Source organism: Urocitellus parryii, chromosome 7 (genome assembly GCF_045843805.1).
Source record: "Urocitellus parryii isolate mUroPar1 chromosome 7, mUroPar1.hap1, whole genome shotgun sequence".
NCBI lineage: Eukaryota > Metazoa > Chordata > Mammalia > Rodentia > Sciuridae > Urocitellus > Urocitellus parryii.
Genome location: NC_135537.1, coordinates 69,745,254 through 69,771,603, shown reverse-complemented (window position 1 = coordinate 69,771,603; position 26,350 = coordinate 69,745,254). Strand labels below are relative to the sequence as shown.

Genomic DNA, 26,350 nt, shown 5'->3' with positions numbered 1-26,350 from the left:
CCAATTATAAAGACATCTCTCTATAGGAAAACAAAAGTCACTCAGCAACAATTAATATATTTTATTTCATCCTATCACTTTCCCTAATCTACCTTTGAAATTATAATAGAAATCATTGGGGAAAATGTGATTCAATTTACTAAGCACTCAATTTATAGACAACTTCTTTCAAATCAAAAATAAAATTTATTTTAACTTCACATGAGCTCGCTTGCAAAGGTCCATACTTTAAAATTTACTAAACAAAAATGTGCTATATTTGAGTAATAAGGTATTTAAAATTACACAAATCATCTCTACCCAAGACTTTTCCTCTCTTAAGCAAAGCGACAGCCTGTCTATATTAGTCACAGTTGTACAGAAAAAAAAAAATCTGCAGTTTGTTACATTCTATGGTGAATTTGTTATAGGAACAAAATGTCATACATATACTGATACAACAAAGTACAACCTTAAGAGAACTGAGTTATTTTCCACGCACATAACTCTATAAAACAGGAATTGTGCACATCCTGTGGGATTAAAGCAAAATGGACATTCTCAGATAGAACACCACTTAGCTCTCCCTCAGTATTCTTGTATTAATAGCAGAGTTTCAGCCAAACATAATTCTCCATGTTCACAACAGACCTGCACTCATTTACCCAACCTTTCTCCTCCCTTAGCATGATGGCTCTCTGACAAAATATTCCTAAGGTCTAATGCATGCAGATAAATTATTCAAGTGAGAACTCCATCTTCCAAGGGACTTCACTGTTGGCATTCCATTTTCACTCCACATCACTCACCGGTGCCATCATCCACATTCTCCACCTCCATCACTTCGGTATTGATCCGGCCCCGAAATAGGTACCGGTGTCCATCTGTGGATGCCTTGCTGTTCTTCAAGCGTCTTTAAATGAATGAAACCACAAAAACTTTGTTACTAAACCTCATGCAGAACAATGTTAAAACATCACACTTTCTTGAGTCTTTAGAGAGAAAGAAAGAGAGAGAGAGAGAGAGAGAGAGAGATCAATTAAATCAACATTACAACAGTTTTTTGGCACTTGGTGATCAGACTTATATCCTAGTTGCTTTACAAGATGTGACTGATGTACTAATTTCTTTAAATAAATTTCTTTAAATAATAAAGTTGGGGCTAAAGATCATACACAGGTGGGAGAGCTGAGCATATGCTTTTGCTCAGTATATGACATCTGTCTTGCCCAATGAAACTGTGACACACACTAAAGGTTGAATATTTTGATGCTGCAATTCGGTTAGTTTTACCTTCATTTCTCATTGCTCAGTAGCTGGTAATTCCCATTTTTATAATTTTCTGTTAAACAAATTCAGTGAGTACTTCCCTCTTCAAAAAAACTGACTATGCTAGAAGTTCTTAAGCTGAGTGACATTCAGCTGTTAAGAAAAAAAAATCTCCTATACTCATTTTATGATATGATTACTGTAGGCTTGTTGAACAAGTCTCTTAGTGCATTTATAATCCTAACCAATGGTCATATTTATTTTAAAAATAACTCAAAACATTTTTTAAAAATCTGTGTATGGTATGTATAGTACCAACCTTTCATCACAAGGAGTATCTAACACAATAAAACACCAAGGTTTACAGATGAACTTTAACAATGAACTAGGTAGTTGTATATGAGAATTCTAAACACTTTTAAGTGTTTTTAAACAACAAAACATTTTTTTTTCTAATTAAACAGAAAAGAGTTTGAGAAATGATTCAAGGAGGTTTAAAAAATACCTAGTCACTCAAGAGACTTCAGTGACCCAGACTCTTCAGTTTGACTCACTGACAAAAGTCTGGCCACCAGCTGAATAGACACAAACAATGCCTGATTTACTGTGCCATATAGACACACCTAGAACAAGATGTACCTTTCCACTACCTGTAGCATCTCGTCTGACTATGCCTGCCCTGAAGTGAATGGATGTACACAGGAGGTGCCTCAAGATACTGTCATACCACCCCCCGCCACACACATAGGGCTCCTTCCTTGAAAAAGTCGGTATAAACCTGGTCTATCTATCCTAAACCCTCATCAGACTTACTAATCCTAAATTGATAATTAATCTCACTGGAGAGCCTGTCATCCTCAAACTTTCATCACCCTGAATTCCCCATTTCATGTTGACAGCAAACTCCAAGTGTCTTAGTTACTAAGCCTAAATAAATCCTTAAATCAGGAATTCAGGCCAGGTAACTATGAAAATTGGCATCACTGAAGGTCAGATTATCCATTCATTAAGGATGCTTACTAAATAGCAGGAATTTAACTTTGTAAAGCTTTTTCTGTTAACTTATTTAACAATTATAGCCATAACAGAACATCAGTTGGTACACTGATGTTAATTTTGCCAAAGCTGTGGATTTGATGTCAGGTAGACAGACAGACAGACAATAATATCAATACCAATAATATCAACTGTCATGAAAAAAGATCTCATTCTCAAACAGATGCCTTTAATTATTCCACCAAAACACCTTCATTCCATTAAACATTTTGTGTGTGTGTAGTACTGGGGAATCAAACCCAAGGATGCTTTACCACTAAGATACACCCCAGCCCTTTTTATTTTTTGAGACAGGGCCTTACTAAATAGCTGAGACTAGCCTAGAACTTGTGATTTTCCTGCTTCTACCTCCTGACTCCCTGGGATTACAGGCATGTGCCATTGTACATGGTCACATATAATTTTTTGATGAGTTGTACAATGGGTAAAATTTCCTAAAGCTTACTTCTATTAACCTCTTCTTAGCCCCTATGCTAATAAACCCAAGAATTTAGAAAGGAACAATAAAAGATATAAGTAGGTTCATTTTCACGTCGTCAAAAGAAATTTTGAGCTGGACACCATGGCACAGGCCTGTGGTCCCTGCTCTTCTGAAAACTAGGATAGGAGGATATCTTGAGCCCAGGAGTTCAAGACCAATCTGAGCAACACAGCAAGATCCCATCTCAACAAAGAGGGACGGTGGGAGGGCAGAATTTTTTTTTAACTTCATTAAGGTAGAGATGATGAAAATTTAACTCTCAATTCCTGACCTGTTCCCTTTCATAAAGGTACATGCTACAGTTCTGTGTTTTCTTGCTTCATGTCATTGCATTTTTTAAAACTACTATCTCTTGCTAGAGAATTCTAATACTATAATCCACATGGCTTAATTGCCATATATCATCAACTTAGCTTTCAAATTTTCATTAATTTCCTCTGGGCATCTTGCTAACAGACTTAGGAAAACTCATTTCAAGAGATAAAAGATTGAAGCTCCCTTAATTCTGCCTAGTAAATCAGTTTTGTGTCTCTCATTCTCACTCTACCATAAAATGGTTGGTTAGTTTTCTCACTTCTGAACTTCACATATCCAATCACTCAAATTCCTGACCTTCCAAACTTCTGCTGTGCCTATCCATTGAATGAAGCCTACTGGTACCCTCTCCCTGAAACCAGTGTCCCAGCTACAGTTGGCATTTTGAGACGTACTCCACCAAGTTAAATGCTGCTAAGAAAACAAGTAAAACCTTCAAGAGTAGAAAAGTGACCACTGGATTAGGAAACATGGTGGATCCTCACACATGAGCAGGTTATCGGACTAAAGTCTCATTGAATGTTGTAAAGGGGGAAACAATAAGTAAGGGATTAGAAAAATGACAACCTAAAACTCTTCCCAGAAAGGTAGCTATGAAAGAGAGCAGAGAGATAGGAGAGAGTGGGACATAAGAGATATCTCTTTTTTTAAAGAGAAGAGATAATAAGCAATATTTGAAGTCAAAGTAATAGGCTCAAGGATCAGAGAGTAGCTTCCATGGGAACATTAGAGGAGAAGTAACAGGACAGGGAATGGTGTTCAGAGTGGGATGCTTACAATGAAGATTTTCAATTTCAAGGTAATTGACAAGGTAAAGGGACAGTCACAGGACAGGAGGCTCAAGTGTAATGGAGGAAAAGGATCATTGCAGGTAAAGATACTGCAGACTTTTAGGTCCCAAATTATGGACAGATCTCTATATGGATTTTGAACACTCCCAAAATCAAGACAGGAGTAGGGTGGAAAGATAGTACCTAAGAGATAAAGCAATCAGTGAATTGTGTATAACAGGGAGATGTTAAGAGAGTCACCAGAAAAGTCAGTACGGAAGAAAGACATGAACTTCACATTTGCTGAGATTCTTGAGGGAAGTGGGGTGGGTGTGGATATGGTTAAAAAGCAGGATTGGGAAAGGGGGAAGACACACGGGCCTCGCCCGCAGGCCCTGAGGTATACAGGTGAGGAACCAACACTGTTGAGAGCCACAGCCAAAGGGGCCCCAGCAAACTTCCAGCTGCCAGCAAACTTCCAGCTGCCGGCTGATGATTGGCTCACAGCGGCCCCAGCAACATCTAGCTGATTGGCTCCTCTGTGGTGATGCTCATTGGAGATGCTCATTGGGCTGTTTCCCCGCCCTTTCAGACTGCCAGCTGATGATTGGCTCACAGCGGCCCCAGCAACATCTAGCTGATTGGCTCCTCTGCGGTGATGCTCATTGGGCTGTTTCCCTGCCCTTTCAGACCACAGAGCTGCTCATTGGGGGACTATTTTGGCTCCGCCCACGCGACCCAGCCAATCGGCCTCAAGAGCAGGAGGATTGTGGGAGGTGGAGTGGCTGGTGTTGGTGTGAGAGGCTTGGGGGAAGCCGGTGGTGGCAGTTGGGCTCTGAGGGTTTTTTCCTGAGGAGCTGTTTTGTTTGGCATGTGTAGTTCTAAAAATAAAGTTAGTTTCTTTTGACAAGTGGCTCCTGAATTGTGCCCAGCCAGACTTCGGCATTTGGTGGCCCGCACAGGGAGCGACTGAGGGTGATAAGGTAAACTGCTCGCCCCTGAGGACTGAGGCACAACACCTCTTCTTGGCAAGGCTCTGGGGAGACAGTGTCATGATATGGTAGTGACACTTCTGTGAGGTCTACCAAGAAGGTGAAGATAGCAATCAGGCTGAGGAAGTAAATCCTGATTGTTATCTTCAGGATGAGCTCTGGGAAACACAAAGGAAAATGGGGAACTGTGAGGTGGATGGATCATTTCTAAAGTGTAATTTGTTTATGATCTCACCTGTGTTTCCTTTTGCAGTACACCAAAAGGTTATCAAAAAGAAAAAACACCCGTTCTTGAATATTTCCAGAGGAAATTTTCAGTAAGACTCCACACATCAACATTTCAGTACAGGTGTCAGTGATGTTAGATCCCTAAATAAGAAAATAAATAAATTAATTAAATTAATAACTTCTGATTACTTGGTCAAGACCTTTGTATGTAAAGATTCTTCTCATTAAAAACTATACTTCAGGCTGGAACTGTAGCTCAGTGGTAGAGTGTTGAGAGCTACAGCCAAAGGGGCCCCAGCAAACTTCCAGCTGCCAGCTGATGACTGGCTCACAGTGGCCCCAGCAAACTTCTAGCTGCCAACTGATTGGCTCCTCTGTGGTGATGCTCATTGGGCTGTTTCCCCGCCCTTTCAGACCACAGAGCTGCTCATTGGGGGACTTTCTTTTGGTTCCACCCATGCGACCCAGCCAATCGGCCTCAAGAGCAGGAGGAGTGGGGGAGGTTGAGAGGCTCCTGGGAAGCCGGTGGTGGCAGTTGGGCTCTGAGGGTTTTTCCTGAAGAGCTGTGTGGTGTGGTGTGTGTGTTCTAAAAATAAAGTTCGTTTCTTTTGACAAGTGGCTCCTGAATTGTGCCTAGCCAGACTGCAGCAGTTGAGCACTTGCCCAGCATATGTGAGACACTGGGTTCAAATACCAGCACTGCTTATAAATAAAGAAAGGTCCATTGACAACTAAATATAAACAACTGAATCTAGCTCTCCTTCACCTTCCAGGTTCCTCGTCAGTCTCAGCATAGATTCTGGATGTGTGTTCAGACAGTTAATGTACGCATGCACAAGACAGACACATCTATAATCATGTCATCTATGCCATTTTGAAAGGAGATAATTTCAAACTAATTCATAAGATTAATGTTCATATTTTTCCTTTCTTCTTTGCTTCTCCAGTATGGATGAAAGGATTTATAGACACATAAAAAAGTGTATGAAACTGTTTAAATTTTTATCAGGCATCAATTTATATATCCACCTCTGGTATGGAAAAGAAGAGAAAAAAAATGATATAAAGGGAACAACCTTCCAAAGAGCCGCTGATTAATTAAAGGAAGACATGGGAATCCTTATTGATTAAATAAGCCTTTACTGAGTGCCCACCAAGATTGCATGATTATCGACAAAACTATAATTTCTTTTTTGGTGCTGGAGATGAGACCCAGTCCTCCTGCATGTGAGGCAAGCACTCTACCACTGACTACACCACTCAGCCCAACAATACTGATTCTTTTTTTTTTTAATGAATTTTTCTTTTAAAGAGAGAGAGAGAGAATTTAATATTTATTTTTTAGTTTTCAGCGGACACAACATCTTTGTTTGCATGTGGTGCTGAGGATGGAACCTGGGCCGCACACATGCCAGGCGAGGACGCTACCGCTTGAGCCACATACCCAGCCCCAATACTGATTTTTAACACAAAGCTAACCATTAGACAATGAGAAGAGCCACAAGATGAAGGAGCCTGGGCCCTGAATCATAAACAGAGGAAAGTTGCCCTTCTAAGCAGAACACCCAGAGTCTGTGGTGTGAGCTGCACATAATTTTCTATGGTGAGCCATTGGAAATGTAGAATGTTTCTATACCTAACCTATCAAATATATGCTAAGCTGGATTAAACACATAAAGGAAGTTTTCAGCAGAGGTTTAGCAGTGTTCTATGCAAGAGAATATCAAGTTTAGATAGGTCTGGTTTCTTTTAATCTGATGTCAATTTCTGATCAATGATTCAATCAACATTTTTATTTTTGATTTTTAAAATTTCACATTTCCACAAAATCACTAATATAGTTTTCTAGTCAACTATAAAAATTAAATTAAAATGACAACTCTTATGTCTACAATAAGACACTTCCAAAAGAACATAAATTAGGACAAAAAGCTATTAGGTTAACTTGGTTATCTATATTACAAATACATTTTAAATTTTAGACATTTTCCTTTTTATTTTTTTCATTTTGACAATAGATATATAAATGAAGATGTAAAAATTTTACACAATTTTATGTATTCTGTCATGAGTTTGTTAAACAAGGATTGTCATGAAATATGAATTGTCATGAAATATGAATATGAATTGAATATGAATATGAATTGTCATGAAATATGAACCTCAAATCCAGTGACTGGTGTCAATGATGTCTTATTATTTATTTGTAAAGAATAGCACCTTTATCTTAAACAAGAAGCTAGAATAGAATTGAAAGAGAAAAGGAAACATCAAATTGATTTTTAAATAAGACTTTGTATAACATTATGGAAAGTAACTTTATTAGTAGCAGTTTTACTACAGGTGCAGAATATCACCCCCTTGGACTGGTGGTGGCCCATATAAGCCAACCAAGAATGGTAAATTGTATTGCAAAATGATTATATTTTTGCAAAATGGTTATACTTTTATCTTGAAGATTAAATAATCATTCCAAATAAGTAACCCAAATTAACATAGGCAGATAATAGCAGATACATTCCTATACAACAGAAATCCTAACCTGTTGTGGATTTACAAATACAAGCAGTGTTTTACATAAATTTGAGCTAACTATAATGGCAGCTTTATGTTACCACGAATTCAAAGTGCTCAGTAGTTACCAAAACCCCCAGCTATTTTTCCTCCACCCCATCCTTGAGTAATTTGGCTTTTTGAACCTCTTTCCTTACATCTACTATATATTCTTCCATCTACTAATATTCATTATCATTGAATAGTCCTTTAAATCGACTGTTATTTACCTTGTTAGTAGTTTTTCTTCATTTTTAAAATCAGTGTTCATTTTTCATCCTAAATATCTATTCTTCAGCAAATACACATTTAGTTATCAAACAACCATGCATAATACATATTTTATCTAGATGAATTCTATTCATGCCAAGCAACGAGCTGAACATTTTATCCTGGTATAAATCTCTACCAAGTTGACCTCACTGTAATGTGGAACCACTGATTAGTTAACAATGTTTACAGTCAGACTCCGTGATCAGTTCATCTCATGAACTAAATGTTGCATGTCAATCAGAAAAACAACTGACCACAGAGAGAAACCACAGTCTTGGAAAAGATAATAGAGGCTTGAAATTTCCACACTCATATATAATGCACAGACCAACCAAGATCTAAAGGAGCCAGGCCCACTCATGGTTCAAGAAAAGAAAACTGACCAGAATGACAACTTGATAGGTGTTCAATATCAATGGTGTCTCTTTTTTTCCCACACATTTTTAATTGGTGCATTATAGTTGTACATATCAATGGGATTTGTTATTAGATATTCATATATGCACACAATATATATAGCAATATAATTTGGCCAATATCACTCCCCAGCACTTCCCCCTCCCTCCCTACCTCCCACCCTTTGATCCCTTTCCTAGACTGATCTCCCTTTGATTTCCAGGAGATCCCCCCCCCCACCAAAGGTGTCCTTGAGAAAACTAATGAATTGTGTAAATATTCTTACAAAAGAGCAATTTTTAAATGTTATGTAATTAAACATGAAGACTAGCATAACTTTATCATACAATTTTGTCATAAAATGAATATCCCCCCAAAAAAAAACAACACTCAACTTTTATTCATTTCTTGAGGTTCAAACTCAATAAAATTGTAAATGGAATTGTCATATATAAATCATACTGATAATGTTTATATTGATTTTGCCAAGATAAAACTTTCCTCTTCTCCCACTAGAAAGTTTGTTCCCCTGTTTAAGTAGACTCATTCTCAGTGATCTTTTCACAGAACCACTTACCCTCAAATAACAAGGTCATCTATAAATCATTTCCACCTCAAGGTAGTAGATGAATTTGTGCCTGCCAAGTCACACAGGACAGAGTACAAAAGAAAACAGCCTCAACACCAATCTCTGGAAGACTCAGGCTCAAGAAATAACAAAAGAACATGACATGCAGTCAGTATGCTGTATAGCATACTCAATCAAACGGAGCCAGTAAATAGATTCCAGGATGTCTTCGACATGGTCTTGTAGCATTGTATTTCTCCATGAAAAACAGGTAATCAAAAATGCCAGACTTCTATTTCTCTTTACTTTCTAAATCACAATAATTATCTTGAATCTCATTTTCCCCAACACCTACAATACTAATAATCCTTCTCTTTTGTTCAGACATGTTTTTCCCAGATTTGAAAGACCAATTCCAAACAGGGATATGAAGGATTTTAAAGTTCCATTACTAAACAATGTAATGTTGATTGATATTCCCTTGTCAAAATACTTCTGTACAACTCCAAAAGTTATAGTTATGATACAATCAACCAAACAAGAAGAAGGATGAAACAGAATATCACTATTCTACAAAATGAATCAGCTGATAAACTTTCCATCCAAATCACATTATTTCCATACCATTACCTTTGGTAGAGTATCTTGCAATGTTCTGCATGTTATATAAGATATATAATAGATTATGCTAATAAAAGGCATGATTTCAGAAATGAACAATTAAACAATAACTACAGATCTTCTATGCCAGTTACTCCAAAAATGCTAATAAAAACCTAATTTCTATCATCAACTTGCTGTAAAAGAAGAAGCAGGAAAACAAAACAAAACCCTTAATCCAAAGAATTGGCTCAATTTTTCTCTCAGTGTGGTTATAATATAACAAAGTAAGAAATATATGGAACTTTAGAATCGGGCTACTATTTTTCAAACTGATATTTGCCCACCTGTGAGTTGTAAGGATGTAAGTTAAATAGTCCTCACTTTTTAAGTCTATATAATTGGGATGATACCCCAGCAAACTGTTGAGGCTCACTGCAAGGGTCTGCATATTGTCCATCCCCAAAAGGTTAATGTGCTAGTAGTGTTGAGGTGGTGGAACCTTTAAGAAGTGGAAATTTGTGGAAGGTAATTAGGTCATGGAGGCATTCATAAGGTCTTATGGAATGGAATTAGTTCCCACAAGTGGGTTATCCTAAGGTAGCCTTGCAATGTAGTTGTACATATAAAGGGGATTTGTTATTACAGATTTCCTCCCCTGAATTCCTCTCCACACACACCACATCATTGGCCTCTTCCTCCTACACTCCCAGCCTTATAATGCCATTCACCATGAACCCCTCGCTAAAGCTAAGCAGAGGCCTGTGACATGCTCCTGAACCTCCAGAACCATCAGCTAAATAAACCTCTTTTCTTTAAAAAGTACCTAGAACCAGGTATTCTGTTAGATTGCATACAGTGCCAGGTGAGTACTTCCCAAGATAGGTGACTGGCATTCTAGGATCTCTGCCCTTCCCTAAGGAAATGGATCCCCCAAATTAGTGGAATCTTAGAATTTCAATTCTGAACGTTGAATGAAGTAATATATGGATGGAAAAAAAATACAAGAGCCTATTTATCTTGGCTAGGGTGCTGATGAGACAACCAGAAAGCCATAGCTATCCTAATGCACCTTTTAAATCTGAGAATAGCTTTTCTATTGATTCTGTGAGTGACCCAATATCTTTTAAATTAGTCTTTCTTTTAATTCCCATTACTTGGAACTATACCACTTGAAGTAATCAACACCTTCAGTGGATGGGCACACTGGACAAATGAGGAGAATTTCTCAAGGGTTAAGTCCCATTGCTGTACCAAAGCCTTAAAATACTATCACATTTGCAGAGCATTTTATAGTTTTCAAAGTACTTTCACTTACTTCATTTGACCCCTACAATAATTCACACTGGATATAAAAGAGATCTGACATATTACCCCAGAACAAAGGGTTGGAGTCCCAACGAAAATCAAAGTCTGCTCAAAAGCCATGCTTTTCACTCTGTCATATTATTTGGGAATGATTAATTTCAATTGCCATTTCACCTAAATTCATATAAATGATAATTTAGCAGCATTTATTCACATAAATGACAATTCCAGATCCCAAGAATTCATTGCAAAAACAATAAAACCTTCATTTGATTAATGGGAAAATGACACCCTGGGTAATTAAGTAACTTACATGAGAAAATTTCCAACTAAAATGGAAATAGAGCAAATTCATAGTGTATCAGACTTGGATGCCCTTCAAGAGAATTTCAGTTACCAAAGCAAGGGTGTCATCTTGAAGGTGGTCCTGAATGGTCAGCAGCTGTTTCACAGTGTTTGTCCAAGGCTCCTGACCTTGAAAACTCTTTAGGGAAGTCTGGCTTCCGTAAACTGTCTTGCCACCTACATCTGAACCTGGCCCTGTCCTAACCCCACAAGAGCCACACCACATATACACAAAGCTGCCTTCAGGCTGATCAGTAATTCCTGTTAGGCATTCAAAAATAGCTCTTGGGAGCTGGGGTTGTGGCTCAGAGGTAGAGTGCTTGCCTAGCACATGCAAGGCCCTGGGTTAGACTCTCAGCACCACATAAAAAAATAAATAGAGATGTTGTGTCCAACTACAACTAAAAAATAAATATTAAAAAATAGCTCTTGGTAACCCATTCCTGACTTCTCAGGGCCTGAATCCATTCTGTCTGTCTAACTCTGCATTCCTATAGAATCCTACCAGACCAAGAGCTCTCCTCATCTCTCCAGGGTGGTGAACTGGAATGAGTAATCAGGTTCTGACCACAAGTTGCCAACCAGCTACCTAAGTCCCACTCTAAGCTACATCCCCCTAAGAACCCAAACCCCCAACACTCTGTACAGTTGGGGTTGAACACACTCATCAAAATCTACTCAAGGCTGCCAGCCTTCTAGGGATAAGGCATTCACGTTCCCTGTGCCTTCCTGATTTTCCTGAAAACTTCATAGAATTCCCTAAACACCACTAACTTTCTTTGGCTTCAATCTCCACTTTTCTCCTGCATTCAGGATTGTAAAATCACCAAGGTGGTGCGTTAAATAGGTTTTTCATCGCTATAACAAATACCTGGGACAAATCAACTTAGAAGAAGGAATAGTTTATTTTGACCCATGGTTTTAAAAGTCTCAATCCATGGTCACTTAGCCCTGTTGCTTTTGGCCTGTGGCAGCACAATAGGTCACAATGGAAACATGTGACAGGGAGGCTATTCACCCCATGGTGGGCAGGAAGCAAAAGAGAAAGATGATGGGAAGGGGCTAGGTCCTAATATCCCTTTCAAGGGCAAGCCCCCAATGACCTAACTTTTTTTTTAACACCTCCCATTAGTGTCACTGGCTAGGGAACCAAGTCTTGAACACATGGGCCTTTGAGGGGACATTCAAGATCCAAACTCTAGCAGCTGGTAAGGCTGAGGCACCCTCTGTTATGGGCTACATATGACATAGTACAACCCACATATATCTCCCTTTGAATAGCTGGTGAATACTGTGCAAACAATACTGGTGGTGTTTAAGGAATCTCCTTCTGCAGTAGATTCAATCTTCAGAATATACACCAGAAGGAAACAAAATTGAGACTGATTTGGTTTCCTTAGAGTACTGGAAGAAGTCTTTGAAATTCTTGTTTTAGGAATAGGCCTGGCAGATTTCACTGACAAATCCTGCAATTTAAAGCAAGTTGGGTTTTTTTCTTCCAATGTTTGAGTGACAACAGAACTGCAAAGCAAACTTGACTCCATTTTTCTCAACCCAGCAGGACAACCACTCCCCAGGAGAGAAATTGTCATCATGAATCAACTGTAAAACACACAACCATTCTAACTGATTGAAAGAGGTGACATTCATGCCAAAATGGGAGGTCACCCTGGACACTTGAAATGGAAGAAGATAGCCAAAGAGGAAGCTAAGTTAGATCCGAGTTAGCATTTTAAAAGATCCACAGCAGAAGTGGACAAATAGAGGAGAATTCCTGAAGGAGAATGTTTGAAGTTTCTTTGCATCTCTTGGTGGATATAATTTTAGATCTAAGTGAAAACCAACATATTGAAGATAAGAAACAAATTAGTCAACTATAAATTCCTAAAGATAAAAGCAATTTACTTGGATTTATGTGATACAGCATTTGGCTGGGAACATTTTCAATCTTGCTTACACTTTTAAAAAATCATCTTAATTGCTTACTTTGTAACATGAAAAAAAAAATTATAGTAGCCCAAAGCTCATACACATTAAAGTCAAAACCATTTAAATTTTGGCTTATTTTTCTGTATAGCAGAAAAATTTTGTAGGACCCCAACCCCCATGAAATAATTGGGACCCAAAGTTAACGACAGCTGAGAAACATCTTACAGATTCTGGCCCATAGACTTCATTTGCATTTTTGTCCTTTTTAAAGCCTTTCCTTAATGACTCATGAAACTATAATGTGTTTTTTTTTTTTTCATTTTGAACAGACCTTAAAAATCAAATCATAGAGAGTTCTTCCATTTTAGAAATGAAGAAATCAAAACTTAGACTGAGTGGACTTAAAATGAAATTCAACATCTAACACCTAGAGTCTGAAAATAATATCACCACATACGTAATGAACTTTACTTCCATTCTTTTTGTTCACTCAAGGATAGGACTATGTATTTGTGGATCAAAGTTAAGACAGGGAAAAGGATAGTTTGTAATGCACAAATTCTGAAATAGCCAAGTTTAGAGCCACACGGTGTCTATTATTGGCTCCATCATTAACTTCTCAGAACGAGATCGTCATTAACTGCCACCTTAAACATATTGTGAGCATTTTTGAGAATACATTAGGGTCCTTCAGCAATATCTAGGAAAACAACCACTTATGGTTCCACCAATGCCAATAATTCCACTCACGGCACAGGACCTAAGAGAACTATCTTAATCTCCATAGTGGGCCCAAAATGGATGTACCTCCCAGCCTTCAATGTGAGACTGCCATTCCTCTAAAACTTCTAACTTCTCCATCTGTCTCTTGGCCTCGTTTATGTTGGAACAGACTGCTTTCATGGCTTGGAGGGCTTCCATCACTGCCACGTAGTCACTGTGTTTCCGTGGAGTCCTCTTCAGCAACTCCTGTTTATACACACCAAAAAAGGAATTACCCTTTGATCTTCAGTTTTCTGGTACAGCAGGTTCAGACTGACCAGGAAATGAAAATTACAAAGATCATGAGAGCCACTTTAAGTGACATCACAAGCTCCAGTAAGATTAGGATCAAAAACAAACATGGAATCAGTGAGCAAGCAGGATCTCAACGCATATTTTCCAATCACTCCAGTTTTTCCCCTCAAACTTATTTTATTTTTAAAAACAAAGTTACATTTCTTCTTTCAAGTCATCAAATAGCTCACCTGGAACATGTAATTTTTTTTTTATTTATATTTGACTTTTATTCTAACAGAAGCACATCTTTATAGGTTCATTACATTTTCCTGGAGCCTTTAACAAAATAAATCTTCAAATAAGTATGTTCCATAATGTCAAGAATAATTTAAATGTTTATTTTCTAACATTTTTTTGAGAAACTAAGCAAAGCAAAATTTATGCATGTCTTACATTCAGGCAAAATATTTTACACATTTTGCAATACTCCATCATTAAGGAGCCATTTACAGGGCTGGGGTTGTAGCTCAGTGGTAGAGCGCTTGCCTAACATGTATGAGGTACTGGATTCAATCCTCAGCACTGCATAAAAAATAAATTAAATAAAGGTATTGTGTCCATCTACAACTTAAAAAATTTTTTTAAAAGGAGCAATTCATGTTTCCATCAATTACTTAGATTCCTCCTCTGTGATGAATGAACAAACACATACCCAATATCTTCCTTTGTGTTTTGGAGTCTAAGGGGTTGGGGGGGAATTTTAAATTTATGGTTTTTCCATTCAGGGTATCAAAATTAGAGTAATCTTTAATCTTTTAAATATATTAAAAGGTCTTGTTAGCTATTGTTTAGAAACACAAAATTAAACATCTTCACCCACTGTCTAGACAGTTGTGACCACATTACTTTCAATTAGTCATTTGTTTCCTTACTGTAGTTGCCATCATGTAGCTAACACAATTACAGAAACCCTGAGGCAGCCCTTCAAAAGAATTCTCTTAATTCTCAACATGCAGTGGAAAGTGGGCAGTTCTTACACTCTCCTGAGTTGCCCAACTTTGACCCTGCATTTGGTTGGTTCACATTCTGTTCTGGAGAGCTAACACCAGGAAAAAAAAAAAAAAAAAAAAAAAAAACTCTTTGTGCCACTCCCAGGACAAGATTTAAAAGTTAAACTGGATCACAAACCCATAGAGGAGAAATACAGCCTTCACCAGGAATTCTGTGGGGTCCAAGTACTTGTAAGTTATGTGAAGTAGTCAAGCCAACCTGTAGGCCATGTGATGGGTCCCTATGGAATGATACCCCATGGGTTGAATGTAGATGATGTGAAATAACAAGAGAAACCATCAATAATAACCTGGCAGTTACTGGCCACACACCTTGGGTCGACTGGTTGACTCAAACATTTCAAGTTCCACAGATCAATGGTTTATGTTTTGAACACTTGTGTCCCAATACCTTTAATATTAATATTACCTCTGAATAAAAAAAAAAAATCACCCAAACTCAAAGAGAATCCCAGCACAATTCTTCAGCTGATGTAACAAACATCAACACCAATACTTCTGCTACAAGAGTAAATAGTTTTTCCATGTTTGTGCAAATAGTCTTCACTAAAAGGAAAAAATCATCTTCTTAATATTCCGATCCCTTCTTACTCTTAGAATAAACAAATTTCTGTTGGGTATGGTGACATACACCTGTAATCCCAGCTACTCAGGAGGATCACAATTTCTAAGGAGCTCAGTGAACTTAGTGAGACTGTGTCTCAAAAAATAAAGACCTAAAAAGGGGTGGGGATGAAGCTCAGTGGTAGAGTACTTGTTCTGGGTTTAATCCACAGTAGGAGGAGGGAAGAAGAAAGGAAGGGAGGGAGGGAGGGATTGAGGGGGCAGGAGAAGGAAGGAAGGCTGAATCATAAATCCCCCGAGATTCCACAAAATTTAGGGCAAAGAATAACTGCAGTTATGAATATACATACCAATTGAGTTCCATAGTTAGAGGACTGTAGGGATTCTCAGAATTACATTTGAACCAATACTCTCTACTTCCAAAGTCTGAGCCAAAGCTTTGCACAACTGGAGACACCTGCATTAGCTTCTCTGTATGAATTTTTTTTATGGCTTAGTCAAGCGACTTTTGACTTTTTCATAAGACACATTCTTCTCAAACAGATAAACTTCATGCAACTGACAAAAGTTGTAGTTAAATTTGTATCTTAAAAAATAAATCAACAAAATACCATTTAATGTCCATACTGTTTCTATTTTTTAAAATGTAGATGTCCACTAGACATTGATGTATTAAAATAAATCAAAATCAAATAGAATAATGGCTAAAATGTATAGAGTGCATGCTATGCTAAATGATTTATATAAAATATTTAAATTAATGATGTTAAATCCTATATGAGATGTCATGTATATTCACTCACAGAGATATACTTCTCATAGTTACATGCTATAATTTCTTTTTCTTCTTTTTCTTTTGTCATAATCACATCACCATCTCTGTTTCATCAATGAAGAATCAAGGCTTGAGGGTTTAGATTACATACTCTAGTCAGAGAGCTAGTAAGCACCATACTTGAGATCTGAACTCAGCTCATGTACTCAACCACTACCTTCCAGCTGCCTATCCTGATGGTATAACTCAAAAACACAGCTTTGAAAATTGACACTCTAACCTATTCATTAAACCTTGCAGTAAGTGTAGTAGTTAGGACAGTACAATATATTTGTCATTATAAAAATATTGCTTCCTATAATAAGGCAACAGATTTATAACCATTATTGGGGCACTTCTTGTCTTTAAGAGGTGTGGTATTTTCTTAGCAATCTCATCTCATTTGTACCATTTACTGTCCCATCTGATCCACACTATTTCCTTACAATAATGATTTTAAAACCAGGTTCTGAAATTAATGCAATTCTGACATTAACTTCATTAGCATCATGAAGTCACCAAAGTTTGGGGATATCAAAAACTATACAAACTGTGGTTTCACTTAAAATAGAGAGTCCTATAGCTAAAGGGCTATAGGAACTAGACATAATGCACTTAATGGGATCTCTCTTCAAACTAATGCATTTTCTCTAAATGAAACTCAAACAAGTATGTTTTCTACAAAGAGCACTAAAAGCCTTTTTCAGTGGCTTTTCTACTAGAAATATGCTTCTACCTCATATATAAGTTTGTGTCAAAATAGCCATTTTTTTCCAGTAACTATGGCCTGCCTTTTTAAAAAGAATGTCAGACTCTTTAAAAGACAAATCTTTAAAAGATCATCAGCAAAATATGTAGGCACAAAGAAAATGCTACAATGACAAAGCACATAAAATACCTTCAAGAGCAGAGGGTACTTGCATATCCTTTGAATCGGAGTTACCAAGTATCCTTCCAGGGGAACATCTGTATTCTTTCTTCCTCCCAGCAACATGCAGTTCTGAGGTGGAAATGAACATAATTAAGTACATTTTATAAACCTGAGGCTATGAAACTTGTTATGGTAAAATGTTAGGCTGAAAAGTTATAAAAGCCTGTGTCCTTATAGTCCTCTTTCTCTGGGACGAGCACATTGTTCTCGTCACAAATAACACAGAGACAGAGAGAAATACCTTGGTCTTTCAAATAGAATACAGAACCCAAAATATGTTTTCAATGTATAGCTTAAAAATTAGTTTATATATTCTACCGAGAATAAAGTCTCAGGGAAAAGGTAGAGAAGGAGAGGGAAAGAGATGGATGGGTGGACAGATGATAGCTAGACAGAGGGAGGATACAGATTTCGTTTATAAGGAGAGATACACTGCACTGTAAAAGAGCAAGTGTCCAGATAATAGGTTTCTAACTTCTAACCCAGGCTCTACCACTGGGTGGTGACACAGCTTGGACTAACCTCAGAATTCCACTTTTCCTCTCTGTAAAATTGGTAGGTTTTAACCAAGCCACTTTTTCTGTCTAAGCCACTTTTTGCTGTCCCACTCTGCCAGACACCTGGCAGCCAACTCAAGAGAAGTCAGTCAGACAGAATCTCCGTTGATTCAAGGTGAATGGAGAAATCCTTAAATCAGTAATCACAGTGAACTGAAATTGAAGGCACGTCCAATGACCATAAAGTGGTGTTCAAGAGAAAACTGGTTCCAGTAAATAAAGCCACCATTTCCTAAATAATGCAAAGAAACAGACTCAAAACTTGCCAAAAATCTTATGACCATTTTAATTAAATATATATTAGATAATAAATATCTAACAAAGGGAGAAGAGAGCCTCTCAGATGTCAAACTGGTGAGTTAGCACCTTTCATGACACTGCTTTAAAACACTGTCCCTTCCATATTCATTGAGAAGGCAACCAACTGCTGAGCAGGAGCCCATGCAAAAGTAAGACCAATGGTGGGGAGAAAAAATAGCCGAAGCCAACCACCAAATCACCACTTTAGACCGGCTATATATATATATATATATATATATATACTGTAGAATCTTTATGCATGCGTAAACATATGCTGCCTAAACAATCCTCCAGAAATTTCAATGATCATAAATTTCAATGATCATCATACAGAGGTGGTAACATAACCAAGGGGCCAAATCCAGGAACTCTTGGATGTTTGTCAAAGGGTATTGTCACTATTGAATAAGGAAATGAATAAGGAAAATGACACCAGAGATGTAATCTCTATCCTAAGGTCATCCAGATAATTCAGGGTGAATGCGTGCCAGGGCAAGAAGTAGAGAAGCAGGTTCCCTCTACACAGGCCATAGAAGCACCGGAACGCAGCATTTTTATCTAGGAACTTTACACAATTCACACGGCAGACTAGATTAAAAGTAGAAAAGAACGTAGTAGGCAAGAATTCTCACACTTCAGAAAGAGCCCAAAACGTTCAGCAAGGTAAAGGCTTTCCTAGCGATGGCAGAAGAGATGATCAGTATATCCTCTTTCCAAATGACAAACCAAAAAAGACGAGTTTCACAACTCTAGAAATCAACTGTCTGTAGAACAAATGCAGACGTGTTTATTCACGAGGAATTTTTAACCTGAGGTAAGAACGCTGAGAGTCTGCAGCATTCTTGCTTAGACTAATCTTCTCCCCGGAACCCATCCCCACCCGCAGCTCATACTGCATAGAGGTTTTCTCCAGGCGGTACCATCACAGTTGTGATGTCAAGAGGAAGAGATAAGCCTGGGAGGAGAGGGAGAAGGGCCCCTAGGTAACTTCCTGGCAGTAGAGCACAAACAGCACCTGCAGATATTTGCTAAGAAACTTACAAAGAGGCTATTTTTAAACAGGACCTACGTGACTGGGGTCCATGCCTCTGCAAAGAAGGAAAAATGCCTGATTGATATTTTATTGGACTAAAGTCTGCATGAATACCTCAGGGACACCGAATGCCTTATCCAAAATTGGGCAGGGGGCTGACTTCCTTAACCTTACAGATCTATATAAATCCCTGGACCATAGTCACTCTTGGGTATCCTCTCTTGGGACCCCTCCTTCTTTGGTAGCTCTACTTCCTTTCTGTTACTCTAATAAATCCTGTTGCTTTGCTCTCACCCTTGTGTCCATAGATTTTATTCTTCAAATTCATGAGACAAGAATCCAACCCCACACTCCAGGCTACAGTAGCATTAGCCTGGAAAACTTTCTGCCAAATGGGGATACAGGGGGCTGTAGAGGGCAGGAGTGCTGTCAATTAAATTAGAACTCCATAAAGAAAACAGGGAATGCCCCTAGTTTCAGCCTGAGACTGCAGTCTTGTTTGGGGCAAGGATAAGACTGGCAGATTAGCCAAAAATTTACAGGGAAAATATGGAGCGCTATAGATGGCTTAGAGAAACTCTACATTTATCTCTGGATGACTGGGAAAGCTGTATGCACATGCAGAAAACAAAGACCTGAGAAGATCCCTAGAAAGAAAGATCTGAGTCAACTTGCAGACCGACCACCTGGCCTTTGAATGTGTCCATACGCACACTCACACACAGATCCATGGACAAGAGAGAGAATTATGCTCTGACAAATCACTGGCTGACCATTAAACTAAGCAGTCAAACGAGGGATCTCTAAAAAGCAAGGCTGAATTATACGAAAATAAAGTCAGCGGACATATCATCGGCTGAAGACAGATGAGAAGAAAGATTCCTCAAATAAGTCGAGGCAAGTTATTAAAAACAGAGCAAAGAAATGAACAAATAACAATGATCAATCTCATGGAGAAAATATAGAATCCAGAATTGCTATCATAAGTTATTTAAAATGTCTAGTTTTTAATTTAAAATTATGATATGCAAAGGAACAGGAAAATGTGACTCATACACAGTCAATAAAAACTCCGAGTATACTCAGATCCTGGATTTAGCAAACAAAGACTTTGAAACAACTATTATAAATATGCCCAAAGAATTTTTTGAACCGAAAGACAATATGTTAACAGTGAATAAACTGATAGGAAATCTCAATAGAGAAACAGAAACTATAAGGTCAAAGCAAATATACATGAGATAGGCTACATGGCAGGTTTGAGATGATAAAAAGTCAATGGAAATCAAGGAACGTGAGGGACTTTTTAGGGTGATGGACATACTAAAAAACTGGATTTGGGGGGTGGTTGTATCACTCTGCACTCTGCTAAATATCTCTGAACTGTACACTTACAATGTGGTTCTCTGTGGTGTTTAGATTATCCAAGTAACTGCCAAAATATGCATTTATATGTGCTGCCTTAAAAAATTAAATATATTTTTTGCTGGTTCTGTGAAAACTACTGTATGTTGAATGGTCTTTATATTTATTTTCTTCCATATCCTTGATTTGCCTCCTGCCTGCCACTGCCCTACTTAAAGCTCTTCGGAGAAGGGAATAAAACTCTAGGGAGCTGAAAATATAAAGCAATGATGAACTGTGGCAGAAGTTCTTTGCTCACTAGGAATCTGTGGGGTCTCACAAGCAATTTATGATCATCCAGGAGAGGGCATTAGCAGGACTTTCCTACAGAGAACTCTGCTCCAACTCTTACTGCTTACAGTCATCAAAGGACCCACCCTAGCTTTCCAGCCTGGGTATGCAAAAAGCCATCTCACAAAGAGCTTTTTACACCACACTGATGCTTCCTTGATTCTTCCTGGGCCCATCAATAAACATCAGCCTAGGATAACACATAGAAATACACTTACCAAAAGAAACGTCCGGATTGTTCTTATTTTGTTAAGTTCAAGAAGCAATTTTTGTGCCTTCTCATGGTTGCTACAGTATTCATCATAGATACGAAACCTGTCTTTCTGTGAATTCAAGAAAGAATAAATTAGAGTCAGCTTATTTGTCATTTTGAAATTTTGATCTATGTGATGATATACATAAATAAACTTTACTATGTCTCAAGAGCCACTCTGGGTGTATACGTGTATTTGTTTGTGTGTTCCCTTGTTATTTATGTGTTTTCCCTGATCCATAAAAAATAACCTAGAAAAGGAGACAGATATATATTATTATATTCCAATATGATCACTGCGGTAATAAAAAAAAATTGAATCAAGTGGTAGCAAAGTACAGAGAAGAGAGCACTCAGCTTTGCCATGAGAATGGAGTTTTAAAAATTCAATTACTTCTAAGCAAGGTCCTATAGAATGAATCCATGATTCCCAGGAAGGTAGAGGGAAGAAAGGTATTTTTGACCAAGGGGAAAGCATGTGCCATACAAACCTGCAGTTAGTAGACACCAATCTGAAACGTTGTGCTTAACAGAGACATTGACAAACAGGGAAATATCCAGCAACAAGTGACTAAGATAATGATAGACCCTGAGACATGAGATCTGCGAGGTCATTTCAGAAAGAGATATCTGTTGGTTTAGAAAAGTCAGGGAATAATAACTACTTTCAAATAGCTGTCATACTGTAAAAGAGTAACAATTCTAGGTAGCTCTTGCAAAGAACATTAGGTTCATTAGGTAGAAATTGCAAGGGCAGTGATGGACAGATGTGGGAACAATGCAGAAATCTAGTAATTAGAGCTGTCACTAAAAATGAGGAAGTAGGAACACAAGGAAGTGGTGAAGGCGCTCCTGCCCGGTCTTCATAAATGGATAGTGGAGTTTTTCCTTAAAAGAAAAAAAAAGTAATTTTACTCGTAATCCCTAAGCCCCACTCTGTCTATAAGATTTTTTTTTCCCTCAAAATAGCTAGGAGGTATCAAGGAACAACAAAAGAGGAAGATACAAAAAATAATTGATCAAATAGTAGTACAGAAGTGTGTCCTTTGAAATTTCAAAGGCATGCATTCAGAAATATTAAGCCCTATTTTATATAGCCAGCACAGAATGTACTGAACTACTTATCTCAAGAAATGGTATGAGCCAGAAAAAAAAAAAAAAACTTCAGAAATAACTTAGCTAAATTCAGGGATGACAGATTCATAATGTGCTACTAAGGAAGTGACTGTCAGGACACAAGATTCCCATGTGCACCCCTGGCTTGAGATAGCAACTGCTTCAGCTGGCAGAAGATTCTGATCCCTTCATGAAAGGAAACAGAATACAAACACCCATAGCCTCCAGTTGTGCCCAAGAAAAGCATGGCTTGATCTTCCTGCTCCCAAGAGCCTCTCCTCTTTAAGATAATCACCTTCTTGAAATATTTTGACTAAACAGAGCCTACTCATCACATATAGATATAAAAATCACATAGAAAAACCTTCATGAAAGACTAAATGGAAAATCAAAAATATACAAGGTTGGATTTCTATAATGCTGTCACCCGTTTTTTAAGTAAAATATGAATTCTGTAGCATTTTGATAAATACACGGACTCAAATTGAAAATGAGCATCTATGAAATGGCATAAACAGCAGCATGCTTGCATGCTTTTTTTTTTTTTTCTTTTTAAAGTATGAATGTTCTTTAGCCTGGAAACCATTCTCCCTGTACAGGTGGCTTCTAATTTTACACACTGATTGCATAAATGATTTCAGCTATCAAATATAAAGACACGGAAAGGATCACACAGGCACGGGGTGTGTAGCCTGAGAAAAATTGAGCATCAACTGCTTCTTCCTTCCATGCTGCTCATTCAGAACAACCTTCTGAGAAGCCACCCTTGAGGAGAATTCAGGCATACTGGGTTAGTTCACCTCCAGCTTTGTCACAAGCTAATTAACAAGGGAACATTCTGACTAACAAAAGGCTTGAAGTGCATTATAAGAGTGAGGATTTTCCGCCTCAAAAGAAAAATGCTCTATGTTTGAGAGAAACATAAAAATCCATTCATTATGAACAGCCTGAATATTCATTAGAATTCAAAGCTACAGAGGATGCGAAGAACTAACTTGTCAGGAAAAATAAAAGGCTGTTTATTCTTTGCTGAGTAAAATGGATGATGCAGGGCACTCTCCCCATTTCTGGCTTGAAGTGCAAGATTTCACTGGCCTTAAAAGACCCTAAACTTTTAGCATCCCATTTTATTTCTAAGGCTGAATTCACACATAGTACTAAGCCAAGAGCTAAACCTTAAACTCAAGAAAGGCAGAGCTTGTCAAAGAAATAAAAATGTATCCTACAAAGTGAAGAAAGCAGGTCCCCACTTCCTGTTGAGCATTGGGTTCTGGGTGTAGGCATTCTTCCACGACTTTTAAGAATTCTTTATGTACTGCAAGGATATCTTCAATGTTTGAGAACAACATCTGTATAAAAGAAAAAAAATGGGTAAGTGCAACAGCAAAGCAAGTTGAAAAGAAAAAGGAGAAAGTCACCTTTGCATTCTCTTTGCCTCTCCCAACCTGGCAGTCTCCGCAAAAAAAGTATAAGGGGAAGACTATCACCCCAATGGGCTATGAGGGTACAATAGTCTCTCTCCAAGTGAAACCTTCAGTGGATAGCTACCCACATCCATTGCTTTCTCTCACCTTGCTGGCAGAACCCCGACTTTGTCTGAACTTCCCCTGTATTCCCACACACTCTGGGAACCAGGACCCTATTCTTGACTCTCAGGGCAAAGCCTGAGTCTCCAAACACAAGCATGACAGTCCCACCATTTCCGGGATGGGCTTCAGGTAAAAGTTTAGGAAGGTTTGTTGGCAAGCTTTTGGGGTACATGTGTCTTTGCTCCTAAGAAGAGTATCCTGAATGGACAGTCTCCTTCTCCTTCTAGAAGGTGCTGTGGGGGGGGGGGTGTGTGTGACAAGTAGGACAGCTACAGGGTCACTTCACAACCATAGGAGAAGCCAGCTCAGGAGCAATGCTGATAACCTGGATGGCAGAGGAACTCGCTAGAGAAGATCTAGTAACTGCTTGGCCTCCCTGAATCACTAAATGGAATTTTTCTTTTATTCGGATACCTCACTCTGTGAGTGAAAGTGTCTTCTAGTCCACCTGAATTATAGGTTACTTTTCTTGCAACCAAAAATTCACTAACTAAAATACTGCCATGGTAGGAAATTTTGAAATAAAATTTATCAAATTATGTTATGTGCATGTATAAATATGTAACAATGGCACCATTGTGTGTATAATTGTAATGCATAAATTAAAAATAAAGGGGTTTAAATTATGAGGAAATGGGGTCAGAAGAACCTAAAATATCCTCTGAAATTTTTTTCAGCAAAATAAAACAGTAAGTTAGCATCAATAGCAACAATGATTTATACAATTTAAATAATCACTATACCATAATTAGTTTTCATCTGCCATCCTTTTTCTTTTTTTCACAATTTTTCCTTCACTAGTGTGAGTGTGTTTGTGTGTGTGTGTGTGTGTGTGTATGTGTGGTGTTTTTTTTGTGTATGTATTTTGCTGAGAATGAAACCCAGGGCCTATACCATTGAGCTCCATCCCCAACACCCTTTTCCTACATTTTAAAAGAAAATATTTATACGTTTATGTCTGACTTAAAGATATCATGTGGACTTTCTCGGATGCACCACAGTAAAATATCTAGGTCTGAATTCTTTAGCTATCACAGAGACAGGAAGTCACATTTGTCCATGCCTGCCTTCTTGAACAACCTCTAGCAATCGTCTGACACCTCCCTCGACTTCCTCCCTCTCCTAGACACTGAAGTTCTTAGTCGTATTTCCTAGAATTTTTTTCCTTCCTCTTTGCAAATATCTCCAAGACCTTGATTTGAAAAAAATAAAAATAAAAGTTCTCTATGCCCTATGTGCCATATTCTTGACCTCCCTTTATCCAAACCCTCATTACACCTTTTCACACCATTACCAATGCAAAAGACTGGCACAGGAACTTAGAATAGAACCACAGTCACACTGAGGGTCCTGAAGGAGCATCCCACGGGGACCACTTTATCTATGGGGAACTCATGCCCTCTGCACCCCCTCACCTTTACTGTTTCTTCTGTTACATTCTTGTCGACCTTTGCTGCAGCACACTGGTTCATTCTATGTAAGAATGCCTGCATGAAACAAGAAAAGACGTTATGAAGGGAACAGTGTAGGTTCATAAAATGACTGGGTGTTGATCAAAATCCAATTCATTTTTTACAAAAAAAACCAAAGCTCAAAAATCCAATAGTTGAGTCAAATGCTGGCCATTAAGCTTTGACAGGTGCCTAAAACAGTTTTGTTACCACATGTCAACTCCCTGTGCTTTGCTCTCTACCTGAGAATCAAACTCCTTTTATGATGTGGAACAGAGCCAAAAATGATCAAATCTATAGGAATTAAATTTATCCACCAGGAATAAAAACTTACTTAAGTTCTGGAGTAAATATTTAGGGCCAGGTGTTTCCTAAATGTCTAAGCACTGCAAAGTACAAAGAGACCAAAATCTAATGAAAATATGGTATTTCTGATTAAAAAAAAAAAAAAAGATCCAGGAATTCTGAGGTGACTCCCTTAGAACTGAGAGAGTCAGAAATAGATACATACATACACACACATCCTTGCCAATAACTATTTTCAGGTTCTAAACGGAATGAAAGAATTTCCTTTCCTCACTTCCACCCCATACGAACACACTTGCAGGAAGCCAGAATTTAAATTTCTGGGTTCAGGTCAGAGCTCTTCATTTCCCTGTGGTTGATAAATGAGCACAATAGTATTTCAAAGATCCAGGCTCAAGCTCAGGATGTATCTCAGAGGTAGACAGCTTGACTAGCATGCTCAAGGCCCTGGCTCCCATCCCCAGACTGTGGCAGGGAGGGAATAGAGACTTCTCAGTGGCCATTAAACTTTGATACCTAAGAAGAGCATAATGATGGATTGATATTGAGCTTTAAAAAAACAAAGTTTTAAAAGACAAGGAAAAGGAGACATTCCATTTAGCAAATCTGG

At 38.1% G+C, this 26,350-nt stretch overlaps 1 protein-coding gene across 2 annotated transcripts in view; it reads right to left on the bottom strand.

Annotated features, from left to right (window-relative positions):
• The window catches only part of Prex2 (phosphatidylinositol-3,4,5-trisphosphate dependent Rac exchange factor 2), a 277,724-nt gene that overhangs the window by 180,123 nt on the left and 71,251 nt on the right, over nt 1-26,350 (bottom strand). For both annotated transcript variants that reach the window (XM_077800682.1, XM_026407761.2), the window contains exons 2-8: nt 25,399-25,470; nt 23,621-23,743; nt 21,244-21,348; nt 17,408-17,509; nt 13,870-14,031; nt 5,098-5,231; nt 789-892 (exon numbers count right to left, since the gene is read on the bottom strand). In XM_077800682.1, the coding sequence (XP_077656808.1) occupies nt 789-892; nt 5,098-5,231; nt 13,870-14,031; nt 17,408-17,509; nt 21,244-21,348; nt 23,621-23,743; nt 25,399-25,470 (802 nt within the window). The remainder of the gene's footprint in view (nt 1-788; nt 893-5,097; nt 5,232-13,869; nt 14,032-17,407; nt 17,510-21,243; nt 21,349-23,620; nt 23,744-25,398; nt 25,471-26,350) is intronic.